Consider the following 15,800-nt stretch of genomic DNA (forward strand, 5'->3'; position numbering starts at 1 on the left):
CCACTATTGCCTCCAGGTTTCTATTATAACCAAATGCCGAACTAGTAATTTTTTTGATGAGTTAATTTTATATGTAATTTAATGTTTTTGCTGATCTTTGTTTTCTATTTTTTGGTATTAAAATTAACAATAAATCAAAAAAAAATGGCCCGAAAACATTACTAAATTATAATAATCCCACTACTCCAAAAATTTATAAACTCTAAATGAATTATTGTAACATTTTTTTCTACCTTATAAATCTAAATCCGTAATAAAATACCATCAAAAATATCATATCATAGTAATAAAATTATTATTATAGTTGTTTATCAAGTAGTAGATATGGATATGAAACAGTTGGCACCTTTTCCTTATAATCATACTAAATAATCTTATAATTGTATAGGAAAATAAATTAAAACTCATTCCACAATGGCATTTTTGGGTATTTATTTAAAAATTTGTCCAAATCAATATTATTTTAAGGTTTTGTTATTAAAACTATCAAATTAAGAGAAGTAAGTATAATTTTTTAAACCTTAAGGGAGCTCACTGAAATTATTAGAAACTTCAGGGGAGGTTTTTGAAATTATCCCTTTGTAAAGAGAAGAAAATGGTATGAGATGGAATTTCTGTGTTCAACCACCAAATAAGGGAAAATCGTCCAAAACGTCCCTTACATTTTGTAAAATAACTTTTTTCGTCCCTCGCTTTTAAAAGTGTAATTTTATATTCCTTACATATTTACATCGGTCAAATTTAATCTCTAAGTAGGTTTTCAATCATTTTTTGGCCGAAATCCATCACGTGCAAGGCACGTGATCATTTTTGAAGGGTAAATTTATCAAATTATATTTTACATAATCTGATCTATAGTCCTCCACATTTTATAAAATAAATTTTTTCGTCCCTCACATTTTATAAAATAATTTTTTTCATCCCTCACATTTCACAAAATGAATTTCTCCATCCCTCACATTTCAAAAAATGAATTTTTCATTTCTCACTAATTATGTGTGTGAATACATTTTTTTTTAAATACATGTATATGTCTATTTGATTTTGCTTAATAATAATAGCATAAAGACATGTATGTAATTGGACCCAACTTGTGGGATATCTTCTCTTTTTGTATGATTATGACTAATATTTACCAATAGAACCCTAATTTGCATATTCTTTTGTATTTTGACCGAAAATAGCTTTATTGGCCAATTTGACAATGAATGCAAGATTTTTTACTAGCTAATACCAGATGAAATCAAATGATCACTTATAATATATGGTATTCGTATTGTTAGGTGAAATCAAATAGATATATACATATGTTTATACTATTCGTATTATTAAGCAAAATCAAATAGACATATACATGTGTTTAAAAAAAATGTATTCACACACATAATTAGTGAGAATGAAAAATTCATTTTTTGAAATGTAAGGGATGGAGAAATTCATTTTGTGAAATGTGAAGAATGAAAAAATCATTTTATAAAATGTGAGGGACGAAAAAATTTGTTTTATAAAATGTGGGGAACTATAGATCAGATTATGCAAAATATAATTTGATAAATTTACCTTTCAAAAATGATCACGTGCCTTGTATGTGATAGATTCCGGCCAAAAAATGATCAGAAACCTAATTAGGGATTAAATTTGACCGATGTGAATATGTAAGAAATATAAAATTACATTTTTAAAAATAAGGGACAAAAAAAATTATTTTACAAAATGTGAGGGACGTTTTGAACGATTTTTCTATTAAATCATGAGCCGAGGGATTCTGACACTTTAACTTCTGATTACTTTTTAACATTTTCTCAGGACAAATGGCAGTGTGGGATTGACGGTTGACAGAGCTTTCTGTTGACATTAATTTTGGTGTTAATAACACTTTTCCCACCGGAACTACTCACACTTTGCTCCATTGAACCAAAAAAAAAAAAAAATACACCTTAACCCCCATCCTAATAAATGTTAGGCCTCAAAATATGTGAAAATTTTCCTTCCAACTTTGCTTTAATATTATTCACACTTTGTCCCCTTCAACCAAAAATATGTAGACTTTGTTTTAATAATTAGCAACTCATATATTATATATTGAATTAATAAGAAAGTTATTATATAATTATAATACTTAAAATTGATATACTTTACACCAAAATATTATTAATAAATAAATATATATTATTAAATGTGCTATTATGAAGAACTATATATATATATATATATATATATATATGATATTTGATTATATGATACTTTTCATCAATAATGTTTTAGCCTAAAGTATGTTAGTTTTAAGTATTAAAATTATATTATAACTTTCTTACTAGTTCAATGTATTTTATATAGAGTTACTACTAGTCAAAGCAAAGTGTACTTTTTTTTGGTAGAAGGGAGGATGAAAGTGTGAATAATACTTAGTGCAAAGATAGAAGAAAATTTTTCACATTTTGAGAGCTTAGCATTTAATACGATAGAGGGGGCAAAGTCTATATTTTTTTGTTCTGGGGAGTGTGACTACTCTTATGGTTCATGGGGGCAAAGTGTTATTAACCCTTAATTTTGTCTTGACTTGTATATGGGTCGAGTTCAAAAAAGATATATATTGTCGGGATAATTTTAGAAACCTCCATTGATGTTTATAATAATTACAGATGCCTCCCTTGAAATTTGAAAAATTGTAGAAACCTCCGCTAGAAAGTATTGCTTGGTAACCATTGATGATGTAAGCAAAAAGATCCAATGAATATCCAATATTACCCCTCTCTTATATGTAAAACAAATTAAATGCTAAAAATTCAATTATCACTATTATCCATTAGGTGAAAATTTGAAGTTAGTTTTTTGCAGGAAAATTTAAGTCAGGTTTTGAAAGCATTCCTTTTTGGTACTTTCAACATACTTTTTGGTTAAGTAATTTTTGAAGATACTTATTTTAACAAATGCCTCCTTAATTGGTTAGTCGACTTTTTGTAAATTGATTAATAATTCTAGTTAGAAAAATTGGGAATGAAGTACAATATACTAGATTAGATGACGTTAGAGTTTTAGGATGAACAATTATAACTGAAAAGAATTATCAATTTTCTCTTTTAAACTCATTTGCACTTAAAATTTGTAAAGTTTGTGAAAGCTATCATGGTCTTTTCATAGAGTTAGCGGAGGTAAGTGTAATGATTCAAACATTAGCAGAGGTGGCTGCAATTGACAGAAACCTCAGGGGAAGTTTCTGAAATTATTCCATTGTAGACAAACAGTGGCTGCGCTGACCGAGCCTGAGCGCCTTACTTGGGAAAATCATATACTGTCCTCAAGTTTCGACTGACAAATAGAATTTCAATCTTGCATTTGTTGATCCACGTTCAAACATAGTGTACGGTACCCCAGTTCATTTTTCAACTGTGGATGTGATTAGTTAAGATAAACGCAATCGCTGACATCAAGCTAAATGGGACTAATCCTCATCATGCTGCAGAAATGTGCATATATTTAGGAAATTTGGTTCCACCTGCGACCAAACAAAGTGTCGTATCCACTTGAGCTAGCATGCCTAGAAGCAGAGCCCTGCGCATGCCTGCTTTCTGAGATTACTCCCATATACAATCATCTGAGTCAGTCATTGAGCTTCTATTCCCAATGGAATCAGCTCAGCTAACGCAAATGGAGGTAAATAATACAAAAATCCCACCTACAGAAGCTGGCAATAGAGGCCTTGTGTTTGCAGTGAATGGAGAGAAGTTTGAGGTGGCAATTACTGACCATTCAACTACTTTGCTTCAGTTCTTGCGCTCTCATACTCGTTTTAAAAGTCCCAAGCTTGGCTGTGGTGAAGGTTTCTCGCTGAACTGTCTGGATATTATATGTTTTTGGAGGGATGTATTTTTCTGTTTTTGCATCTTTCATGAACTTTTGAATTCCATTTTTGTCCTTGTATGTGCACTGCTGAGAATTGTTGAACTATTTTAAGATGGATTGGTGTCTTTGTATCTGTTTATCCAATTGCATATTGGGACATGAGCGCATCACTCAAAAGGGGGATCAGTTGAACTTCTTTTGAAGCTTGACTAATGACCACCTTGCTTTGTTTTCTTGTTCTTTCAAATTATCCCCGAGTTTCTTCCTTGGGATTGCTAGATTTATGTTTTTCTTTAATATTTATTTTTGGTCAGCAGGGAAGGTGGGGAGGGGAGGGGAGGAAGGGATGTTGTTGTAGGCTTACAGTTAAAGCAATCAGTTCTTGTTCAGAAGTATACGATCTTATAAATAAGTACTTATGAACGTCCAGATTATGTAGAGATATGTTTTGCCACAAAAAATTGCTCCAATGTTTAAAAGATGGGATTTCAGCCATTCAGTCTCTAACTGTTAAGTCCAATAGATTAGAGTCATTCCCCTTCACTCAAGTCCTCTCTAACGGTATGTTGTGCTTTTTGCCTCCCAACAAAGAATAAAACAAGTCATGATTTTCCCCTATATATACATTTTAAAAAACCTTTCATGCTTTTCCTAATCTAGATTTGAAATTTGAGAGAGTTAACTTTTGACGTATTGAAGTTTCACATGATATTGAATCTTGAAATTTGTTGGACTAGAAGCTGCTTTTACTTTTTCTTTTTCTAAACTCTCCATTTCTAGTTTTCAGGGCACAGTTTGGTAAAACAGATCTCCGTTGTAAACTTACATTATTTTTTGGTGCCCCATTTCTGAAGAAAAATAATTCTCTTGTAAATTGAGGTTCAGTGACATAGTTTTCTAACGTCGGACAATTCAGTGTAAGTTTTCACTTTTAAACTAGAGCTTTTTTGTTTGAGCTTCAGTATAGCAGACATTTGTGCTTCTTTCTACTGCATTTTAATCTGAAAATACTCTAATGGAATTGTGCCTTTCCATGTTGCGACTGACTTTATTGCAAGTTTTTTTTGACTCAGTATCAGCTTTACAGCAAAGTATTTACTTTTGAAATATCTTGAAAATATTGCTTCTCCTGTTTGTTGACGAACTTGCCAGCAGGTAAATGATTACAGTCACTTCCTCATGATCAGGAGCATTCAACAGAATTTTTCTGATCTTTTAGTTGCTTGAGTGAGCTATTTGTTGGAACTAGCTTATGGTGAGTGCGTGAATCACTTACTAAAGTTGTTCATCCAACTAATAGCATTTGCATTCTTTTAATGGCACAGGTGGCTGTGGTGCTTGTGTTGTTGTGCTGTCTAAATACAACCCTGTGCTTGATCGAGTTGAAGATTTTTCTGTGAGTTCGTGTCTAACACTTGTTTGCAGTGTAGACGGCTGCTCAATCACCACAAGTGAAGGACTTGGAAATAGTAAAGATGGTTTCCATCCAATTCATGAAAGGTTTGCTGGATTCCATGCTTCCCAATGTGGATATTGCACTCCTGGAATGTGCATGTCATTTTTTTCAGCACTCGCAAAAGCTGATAAAACAAACAGGCCAGAACCTCCTCCAGGATTTTCAAAGCTGACTGTTTCTGAAGCTGAAAAGTCTATAGCTGGAAATCTCTGTCGCTGCACTGGATATCGACCCATTGCTGACGCCTGCAAAAGTTTTGCTGCTGATGTTGATTTGGAGGATTTGGGAATCAATTCTTTTTGGAGAAAAGGAGAGCCAAAGGAAGTTAAATTAAGGAGATTGCCTTCATATACTCCGGATGTTAGGTTCAATAACTATCCAGAATTTTTGAGAGGTAGGTCAAAGTCAGCAAAGAGCTTGCATTTTCAAAACAATTCTTGGTACAGTCCCACTACTCTTGAGGAGCTTGAAAGCTTGTTGAACTCTAATGCAACTGGGGATGACATGCGGATAGTAGTGGGTAACACTGGGATGGGTTACTATAAGGAATTAGGTAACTACAACAGATACATTGACCTGAGGCACGTACCTGAGCTTTCAATGATAAGAAAAAATCACCAGGGAATTGAAATTGGTGCTGCTGTGACAATCTCCAAAGTTATTGAATTTTTGAAGGAGGAAGGTCAGGTTAATTCTTCCTCTGATGGTAAGCAGGTCTTCAAAAAAATTGCTGACCATATGGAGAAAATTGCTTCAGGGTTCATTAGAAACTCTGCTAGTATTGGTGGAAATTTGGTTATGGCACAAAGGAAAAATTTTCCTTCAGACATAGCCACTGTGCTTCTTGCTGTGGGTTCTATTGTTAGTATAACAACTGGTTACAAGCATGAACGTCTTACATTGGAAGAGTTCTTGGCAAGACCACCTATGGACTCTAGAAGTTTGCTGTTCAGTGTGCAGATTCCATTTATGGAGCCAAAAGGGAATGCTACCAGCATTGCATCTGATTCCAATTTGGTGTTTGAGACCTATCGTGCTGCACCAAGACCCCTGGGAAATGCTTTGCCTTATTTGAATGCTGCGTTCCTGGCTGTTGTGTCTCCTCATGTAAAAGGAGTTCTAATAAACAATATCCAATTGGCTTTTGGTGCTTATGGTACTAAACATGCAATAAGAGCAAATAAGGTTGAAGATTACCTTTTTGGAAAGATACTAAGTGTTAATGCTCTGTATGAAGCAGTAAAATTAGTTAAAGTTGCTGTAGTACCTGACTTTGGCACTTCCCATGCTGCTTACAGGACCAGCTTGGCTGCTACTTTCCTATTTCAGTTTCTTTCCCCATTCATCAATGTTGGTGCTGCTATTTCTGGTGGTTTATCTGATGGATTTACTGGCAGTTTGCAAGAGGATTCATCCAGAATCTGTAATGGTAGTTCTATTGGTCAATTGACAAATTCAACATCTTTGTCATCTGCAAAGCAGGAGGTGACCTCGAGTAGAGAGTACTATCCAGTTGGAGAACCAATGTTAAAGTCTGGTGCTACCATCCAAGCTTCAGGTTTGGTTTTCAATTAATTTTCTGGGGCACTTAGTCTATCTTATAATTATCTAGTTTAGTGATCATCGGATTTTTAGAGTACCAATGTGCTGGAAATGTATTATTTTCGTTTACAAAGATTTCAATGAAATTCACTTTCAGTATATGTCTTCATGATAGCAGAGTTAGTGGACGTGGTAAATGAATGCCTTAAACCCTTAACATGTCCTTTCTTCCATGCACAGCATATATCTATGGCTTCCAATCTCGTTATTTGATGCTCAGACCAAAATTTCATTTCAAAAGCCTTTGAAACAAGACCCTTCTTTGGATAGCTAATTGTAATCCATTTAGAAGTATGTGTACTGTGTTCTCATGAAATCTGAACTTTGGCTACTTTCTTGCTGTTTCTTGAGTTTTAAAGACCTTTGTGCTGATGATATGTTGGTGTCAGGCCAAGTTGTTTCTAAATTGGTTCTTAACCTTCAATCTATCAGTTTTATTCTCTCGGACCTTATATTCTTGTTCTTAACTTTCCCTTTTTCCATAATGATCATCATCAGTCTGCACGCTTGAATTTATGGACATTGATTTGCAGGAGAAGCTCAATATGTTGATGACATTCCATCGCCTCCAAACTGTCTGCACGGATCATTTATATATAGTACAAAACCTTTAGCAAGGGTAAAAGGTGTGGACTTGATATCAAACAATCAACTTAGTGGAGTTGCTGCTCTCATATCTTATAAAGATATTCCAGAAAGAGGAGAAAATGTAGGATCTGTGACAATGCTCGGTTTTGAACCTTTATTTGCTGATGACCTTACCAGGTGTGCTGGAGAGCCAATTGCATTAGTGGTAATTCTATGCTTTCATAATCCTCTCTGTTAATTGCAGATACTGCTCACATAAAATGCCAATAAGTCTCATCATTTCCTTTTATGTCTGTAATTGGTATAAACATTAATAGGTAGCAGAAAAACAAAAATCTGCCGATCTTGCGGCGAACTCAGCTCTCGTCAAGTATGACACCGAAAATTTGGATCCACCAATTTTAACTGTTGAAGAAGCTGTTGAGAGGTCAAGTTTTTTTGAGGTCCCTGCTTTTTTGTATCCAAAACAGGTTGGTGATTTCTCCAAAGGAATGGCTGAAGCCGATTATACAATTCTGTCTGCTGAGGTATTAGTAGTCTCTCTCATTACATTTGTTCTGCCACAATTTCCTGAATTTGCTCTTCATATTCTCAGGAATACCATTCCATGTTTAGATGCTGAGAAAACCATGCTTATTTCCAAGTTTATCTGCTGATGTGATATACAGATTAAACTTCGGTCACAATATCATTTTTATATGGAGACACAAACTGCACTTGCAGTTCCGGACGAAGACAATTGCATAGTAGTTCACACTTCAACTCAGTGCCCAGAGTATGCTCACAGGACAATTGCAAAATGTCTTGGCATTCCTGAGCATAATGTCCGTGTAATTACAAGAAGGGTAGGTGGAGGATTTGGGGGCAAGGCAATGAGAGCAATTCCTGTGAGTATTATTAACATACAGATAAAGGTTTCTGTCAATGTTTTCGTACTATGTGAAGACTGAATGCCTTAATTTTCAGTCATTCTTCTGCCATTTCAAAGCGGTCTTGTCTGGTCTGTGTTACGTAATGGGTATTCAGGGACAGCAAATATGATTCTTTCTAAAGGGAGCTTCTGCATGCATTGATCCTATCCTTAAATGCACATGGTTAAGAACACAGAAAAGGTTGACTGTAGTTATAGCTAATCATGTGAAGGGATTGAGAAATTTATTTTAATTTGAATTCACAACCATTTGTTCTGATTGTTGCTTTTCCACAATTAAGTTTTCTCTCCGTCATCAACAACATGACAGAGGTTCCTCTATCTGCTGCTGCAAACTGACGTCTAACAATCTTCGTATAATTTATTCGGAGACTAAATTAGTTCAACTTTCATAAGGTATCCATGTCAAGACTGTAGTGCACTGAGTATATTCATCTATCCAAATGTTGTTTGATTGTGAATTTGGAACTAACATTTACAAGAGGAGCATAATGGCCTCTTTCTTTTCTTTTTTTTCCCCCTCTTTTTTGTTGTTGTTGTTGACAGTCAGTCAGTTGCTTAGTTTACTTTGGAGAACGAACTCCCATCCTGAAATACAATCATATCCTAATAATTTTGCCTCATTCTCTCTCTCTTTCTCTCTCTCCCCCTCTGTCTGTGCATGTGCACTTATGTTTGGTCGATGATGAAGCAAGAGAAGTGGAAATGCAGTGCTAACTTATCAGATTTGAGGAGAGCTTGAAGCTACATCCTGTTTATTTCTTATCTGTCTGATTAAGTACATCCCTCCCTCTCTCTCTCTCTCTCTCTCTCTCTCTCTCTCTCTCTCTCTATGTGAGTTTATGTGTGGGCAAATCTGTGCTGCATAGAAGCACGCGTACACCATATAAACGCTTAAATATCAGTATTTCATGATTGTTTGTGGGACTTCTTGTTGGAATCCTGGTATCTTGTATCTTCCTAGTCTGACTAGTTTTAGTACAAAAGCTTACAACTGTATCTTTCAGGTTGCTACAGCATGTGCACTTGCAGCACATAAATTACGCCGCCCTGTCAGGACATATCTCAATCGGAAAACTGACATGATAATGATTGGAGGAAGACATCCCATGAAAATCACTTATGATGTCGGATTCAAATCAAATGGAAAGGTCACAGCCTTGCACCTTGACATACTAATTAATGCTGGACTCTCTGCAGATTTTAGTCCCACCATGCCGTTAACCATAATTAGTACCCTTAAAAAGTATAATTGGGGTGCTTTGTCATTTGATGTAAAAGTTTGCAAGACAAACCATTCTAGCAAATCTGCAATGAGAGGTCCTGGAGAGGTTCAAGGATCTTATATTGCCGAAGCTATAATAGAAGAAATTGCATCTGTGCTTTTGATGGAGGTAGATTCTGTCAGAAACATAAACCTTCACACATTTGAAAGCCTTGATGTGTTCTATGGGAAGGCTGCAGGTGAAGAAGTAGAGTATACGTTGACTGACATGTGGAATAAATTGGGTGTATCTTCATGCTTTGTCCAAAGGAAAGAAATGATAGAGCAGTTTAATCAGGTCAACAGATGGAGAAAAAGAGGCATTTCACGGGTCCCAATTGTTTATGAAGTGGTGGTAAGAACAACCCCTGGCAAAGTTAGCATACTTTGGGATGGAACTATTGTTGTAGAAGTAGGAGGAATAGAATTAGGCCAGGGGCTCTGGACTAAGGTAAGACAGATAACTGCGTATGCTCTCAGTTCAATTGGATGTAATGGGACTGAAAACCTAGTGGAAAAGGTACGGGTTATACAGTCAGACACTTTAAGTTTAGTACAGGGGGGTCTGACTGCTGGCAGCACGACATCAGAATCGAGCTGTGAAGCTGTCAGATTATGCTGCAACATCTTAGTTGAAAGACTAACTCTTCTTAAAAGTAAGTTGCAGGAGCAAATGGGTCCTGTTAACTGGGATGTCCTGATTCTCCAGGTATCTTTCCTCACTCTGTCACATGTTTTTCCAGGCCTAACCATTTTATAACTTGAGATGTGCAGCTGATCAAAGCTTCTTTGTTAGTCAAGTTTGCTGTCTTTCCCAATATCCGTTTGCCATTTTGATCTTCTTTATTTGAAGATATATGTTTTGCCTTGTGTTTACCGCAATAACTAGTTCAATCCTACCAATCAAGTTCTTCTAACAAAAATTTTCCATTTTGGGATTTAATAATAAGTTCTTTATTTGTCAAGTTATCAGCCAAAAAAATTTGGTCTACTTTCTGAAATTATGTGCCGTTTGAGACACCAAGACAGGTTTGAGTGTTTGCTTGTCAAAGATTAATACTTCATATTGCAGATAAATCATAGTTTACTCAAAAAATCTGTATTGATATGCTGTATTTCCTTATGTTTAAAGGTCGTTAAATACGTTCAAAGATAATTTAATCTTCCCCGTCAGACAATTGAATATAATCCAGTGTCTTAATGGTCTTTGTTACTTGCCATAGAATGAAGGTATTTTCTTTCTGTCCTCATTCCCTTTCTGGCCTCTTCTTTTCCAACCTGCCCATTCTTTGAAATTAAAAATAAAAAGGGATAGAAAAACAACTTTTTTAGCTTTTTTATTCAACCTGCTACAATAATTGGATGCACTATTGTTTCATAAATGGGTGTAACTTCTTCCTTACATTTCTTGTATGGGGTTTCATTTGATTGTAGGCACATTCTCAATCTGTGAACATGGCTGCGAGTTCTTACTTTGTTCCCCAATCCGATTTCATGCGTTATTTGAACTATGGCACTGCAGTTAGTGAGGTAAATTTGCTCCTTTCCGCCTTATCTCTATGAGACCATGAGAGGAAGTGTGATGTTACCTTATAATCTTTCCATTGAACTGCTTAAGTGATGGGAATTTCAGTGATGCATTGTTTTGATTGAGTGACATACTACGACATTGGCAAATTCATGAAATAGGCATCTTATGTGGTCTCATTCTCAAAATAAGGGTATGAAATGATGAAGCCGTTTTTATTGCAGGTAGAGGTGAATATACTGACAGGAGAAACTAAAATTTTGCAATCCGATATTATCTATGATTCTGGACAGAGCATGAACCCTGCAGTGGATTTGGGACAGGTTAGTGATTTGTTCCATCATACTTCTCAAATTCTACAGAAAGTATCCATATCTATGTTTAACTTTATAGCAAATTCAAAGTAGCTGTAAATCTATGATGCAAGGTGAGCTTATAGATAGTGATATCATTGTGTACTGCAATTTTGTTCTTACAGATAGAAGGATCCTTTGTTCAAGGAATTGGATTCTTTATGCTCGAGGAGTTCCTCACCAATGCAGACGGTTTAACAATTACAGATAGCACATGGACATACAAAATCCCAACAATAGACACCATACCAATGCAGCTGAACGTTGAAATGCTAAATAGCGGGCATCATAAACAGCGCGTTCTTTCGTCTAAAGGTGTATTTTCTGGTCTTTGCTGGTGTTCTTTCATCATAAACAGCGCGTTCTTTCGTCTAAAGGCATGTTTCCCCAATATGTCATAAGAAATACAATTAACTTTTCTACAAACAGGATGGCCTTTGCTGTTTTAGGGTGGTGCATGCTGGCTGAATCTGTTTGAATCCTAGTATGTTGACTCTAAAGATGTTGAGAGTAAACTCCACCTGTAATCCCTGTCTGGCTAGCTGTTATGACAAAATAGACTAAAATGAATCAAAGAATTTGCTAAGAATGGAATTGAAGACTTACTGATGAAGTTAGTATAATGAATAGTATGATCTAAATTAGTTCAAATGGAAGAGAACCTCTGGCAGGAAAATTCAGCATTGTGCTTGACCACAGAGTTATTGCTTACAGAATCCCCGGTAGACTTGAAAAATTATGCATGCAAAGCAAGATATGCATATATTGGTTCCTTACTGGGATTTGAACCATTGTGTAGCCTCCGGAGAACCACCATTGCTTCTGGCTGTCTCAGTACATTGTGCAACAAAGGCAGCAATTAAAGAAGCCAGGAAACAGCTAAATACCTGGAGTGGAGTTGATGGACCTGATTCAGCATTCCAGTTGGATGTCCCAGCTATTATGCCTGTTGTGAAAAGCCTCTGTGGCTTGGACAATGTGGAGAGGTACTTGGAAAGCTTGCTTCACTGATCTACATTGGCATTTGGAAAAGGCAGTAAACTGTGTTTATGTCTGTAAAAGATAGTGAAGAATCAGCTAGTTTATGTAGCAATAGTTGTTTCTGGTTTTCTGCAGAAATGTACACGTTGTTAATCTCCTTGAAGGCAACATAATAATCCCCAATCACTTAAAATTTTCAATCATGAAACAAAATTAAAATGGTATCTTGCTTGTGCCTGATCAATTTCATTACCGGATTTTATATATAGTGCCAACCTTTTTCTACTTCTTATACATTGGGAGTTTTTTGTGCCAAGAAAGAGGCGTTTGTCAAACAAAATTGCAGGATTTAATCAAAGTTATGACAATGGTTGTCAAGTTTTTTTCTTTTTCTTTTTTTAAAAAAAAAATCATTTGTAAGTAGCAAAAAACCAGTTTTATTCGATAGTCATATGGATCAGTTATATGAATGAGGGGTGATTACATCTTCGATAATGACAACATTGCAGTTGAACTATTCATCAAAATGTGTAAGGTCAGATTTTTTTTTTTTGGGGTAGAAGTGATTTATCAGTAAAGAGTTGTTTTAAATTTTTAACAACTTCAATTTCAAAAGTTTCACATATGACCAAGAGTGTTGTATGCCAAGAAAGGGATTCCTGTCAAGCAAAAGTATAAGATTTCTAATTAATTATTAAACATCAACCGTTACTTTTGATCCAAAAAAAAATTGTTTAAAATTGTCATTTAGTTTAAATCTATCTTATTTTATTACCTATTTGTAAGTACAGTGAGTCTCAGTTAATTAAGTAAGATTTGGTTTTAGTTTTTCGGATGCCGAAATTGCCTGTTTTTAACTTATTTGTTTTAAGAGAAGAGAGGTGGGATTTAAGAAGTAAAATGAAAAAATGAACATTTAAACTCAGTATCTTTAACTTCTAGGGCCAAAACTAAGTTCCTCTCCAATAATTAGATACATTTACTACATGTTAATAATAATCGACATCAATGAATATAATTCATGGTAACAGCTACAAAAGATAGTTGTATAATTGAAGACAAGCCATTATTAACAGTAGACAAAACAACCAAATATATATATATATATATATACTGCAAGAGGTCAACCAAAAAATTAATTGTTCTCTCTTTAATAGTAATATTCCATGGCTTTTAATCTTCTGGAAAGATAATAATCTACAAAAGGAGGATGAAGAGGTTAATTTTTCGATTCCTATGTGTAGGAGGTATTGTGTCTACCCCCTAGTTTTTTTTTAATGTGCCTAACAAGCTTAGTATATATGCAAGACTTTCTAAACCTTGTGTGGCATATTTGCTTAAATAGTCCACTATTAACACCAAGGCTTTTCTGTTAACATGCATTTGATATTCATTGATTTTGTTTGGATATATAGATATTAAACAGAAAAAAGAAAAGAAAAGTACAAGACGTTTTGGGAAATAAGTATTGGAATTTGTAATATGAAAGCAGGACACTTTTGGTGGTTTAGCAAAATAATATTAACATGCTTTTTCTCCTTCTGAGGAAATTTAAGCCTTTTTTGGATTGTCATTTTTTCTTAAAAAATTTTATGTTTTCATAAACATATTTTTTAATCACTTTTTACTTTATATATATATCAAATTATTATAGTACATTTTTCTATAAAAATTCTAGAAAATAGCAATATATGCATGGAAAATGAAACTTTTAAAATTCAAAATAAGGAATCAAGTTATCCACAATTCATAAGTAGGGAATACTGAATTGTTCATGAATAATAAACAAAAGAGATATTGTAGAATGCAGTGACAAAGCATCTTGACAAAATAACGAAGGAAGGCCGTGTTTGGCAAGTAAGTTTTTGGCCAAATTTATCTGTTACAAATTTTTTAAAAATTTATCTAACTTTTTAAAAATTTTTAAATTATACATTTCAAAAATTTTTTAATAATTTTTATAATAAAATTTTAAATAGACACCCAAAACACTCATTCAGTCATTTGTCAACGGGCTAAACGAGACTCGCTTCCTAAGATTGCGATGCACATGCGACCTGGTTAGACTCAGGCTCAGCACTTGCACCTTGACAAATGGTGGGATGACCCGTGTGTCCTTTTACGTTTTCAAAACCCATACTTCTGCCAATCAACTTTTAGATTGCCAATGTCTTGTCTAAATTTCATAGAGAGAGTGGTCGGGTTGGTTTGGATAGGAGATTATTTTAAAACAAATTATTTAAAATAATATTGTATCGCTTTTGTGACGTGATATATATAAAATAAAAATAATTAAAAATTATATTTATAATGTAAGTTGAATAATATATAATTTTCTTTGTGCAAATCATGGTACTAATTAAACGGAAGTTTTCGAAGTCACATGAAAGGAAATTATTGTCGATTGTAAAACAAAGTCGTAAAGGTGACTTTACTTTTTTCAAAACAATGTCGTAAAGTCGTACAATGTGAGTGGGAGGTCTACCTCGAATCCGAAATCTCTCACATTCACTTTCTTTTTCGGTTCCAATAAACCCATCACTTCTCCCATAAAAGTGACTTTGAAGAGGATCCTGCAGCAATTAAAACAGCAAATAAAAAGTTTCGAGGTAGACCAGGGATCCAAATGATTGTCATAAAATATAAAAATAAAAGATAATCTACTGATGAAAAGATGAATAAGAATTCACAGAATAACTAGCGATACCCAAGGCTGTTCTTATTAATTGGAGATGTTTTTATTATTACTTTTCATCAAAATTAAGATTTTAAATAAAATTTCCACACTCAAAGGGACTTCAGGACTTTGTTTTTACTTAGTGATTTCATAACCTAGACTTCATGGATGGTAATTTTCTTGACTTTTTAAATCCATAATCAATGAGTATTAATAAATTTTCACTTAGACAATTGCACCTAAGAAATAAAAAAATAAATAAATTCACCTATTTTATGCACTCTCCTGTAAACTTTTATACAAAATGGCTTTTTTTTCCCATTACACGTGCACAAATATTTTCTTACATTGTTTATGTATCATAAAATAGTGCGTCGAATTGTAGTAATTTCGCCCAAAAAATTTGTTGAAAAAAATGCTCGCAAAAGAAAAGATAATCTATTGCATGAAATAGTATTGTACATATTAATTGGTAAAAGAGCTTGGCTGAGGAGAAAGAAAAATTTTGGATTGTAGTTTTCTAATGAAAATTTTTACATTTTTCATAAACATATTTTTAAATTATGTTTTTTACTTC

The 15,800-nt window shown here is 34.2% G+C and overlaps 1 protein-coding gene across 1 annotated transcript; it reads left to right on the forward strand.

Moving 5' to 3' along the window:
* The first annotated feature begins 3,330 nt into the window (after positions 1–3,330).
* Positions 3,331–12,770, forward strand: LOC113704288 (indole-3-acetaldehyde oxidase). The gene is made up of 10 exons (XM_027226094.2): positions 3,331–3,820; positions 5,169–6,857; positions 7,435–7,694; positions 7,807–8,016; positions 8,158–8,376; positions 9,428–10,393; positions 11,119–11,214; positions 11,437–11,535; positions 11,691–11,880; positions 12,365–12,770. The coding sequence occupies exons 1-10, from the start codon at positions 3,625–3,627 to the stop codon at positions 12,574–12,576; spliced, it is 4,137 nt and encodes a 1,378-aa protein (XP_027081895.2). The 5' UTR covers positions 3,331–3,624; the 3' UTR covers positions 12,577–12,770.
* Positions 12,771–15,800: the final 3,030 nt, after the last annotated feature.

The sequence above is a fragment of the Coffea arabica genome, chromosome 1c (genome assembly GCF_036785885.1).
Source record: "Coffea arabica cultivar ET-39 chromosome 1c, Coffea Arabica ET-39 HiFi, whole genome shotgun sequence".
Classification (NCBI taxonomy): Eukaryota; Viridiplantae; Streptophyta; class Magnoliopsida; order Gentianales; family Rubiaceae; genus Coffea; species Coffea arabica.

Excerpts from the sequence above, each read along its gene's own strand:
- LOC113704288 (XM_027226094.2), top strand. The coding sequence starts at position 3,625 with ATGGAATCAGCTCAGCTAACGCAAATGGAGGTAAATAATACAAAAATC. Across the intron at positions 8,377-9,427 it reads AGGCAATGAGAGCAATTCCT|GTTGCTACAGCATGTGCACT; the intron begins GTGAGTATTATT and ends TGTATCTTTCAG. Across the intron at positions 11,536-11,690 it reads CTGCAGTGGATTTGGGACAG|ATAGAAGGATCCTTTGTTCA; the intron begins GTTAGTGATTTG and ends TTGTTCTTACAG.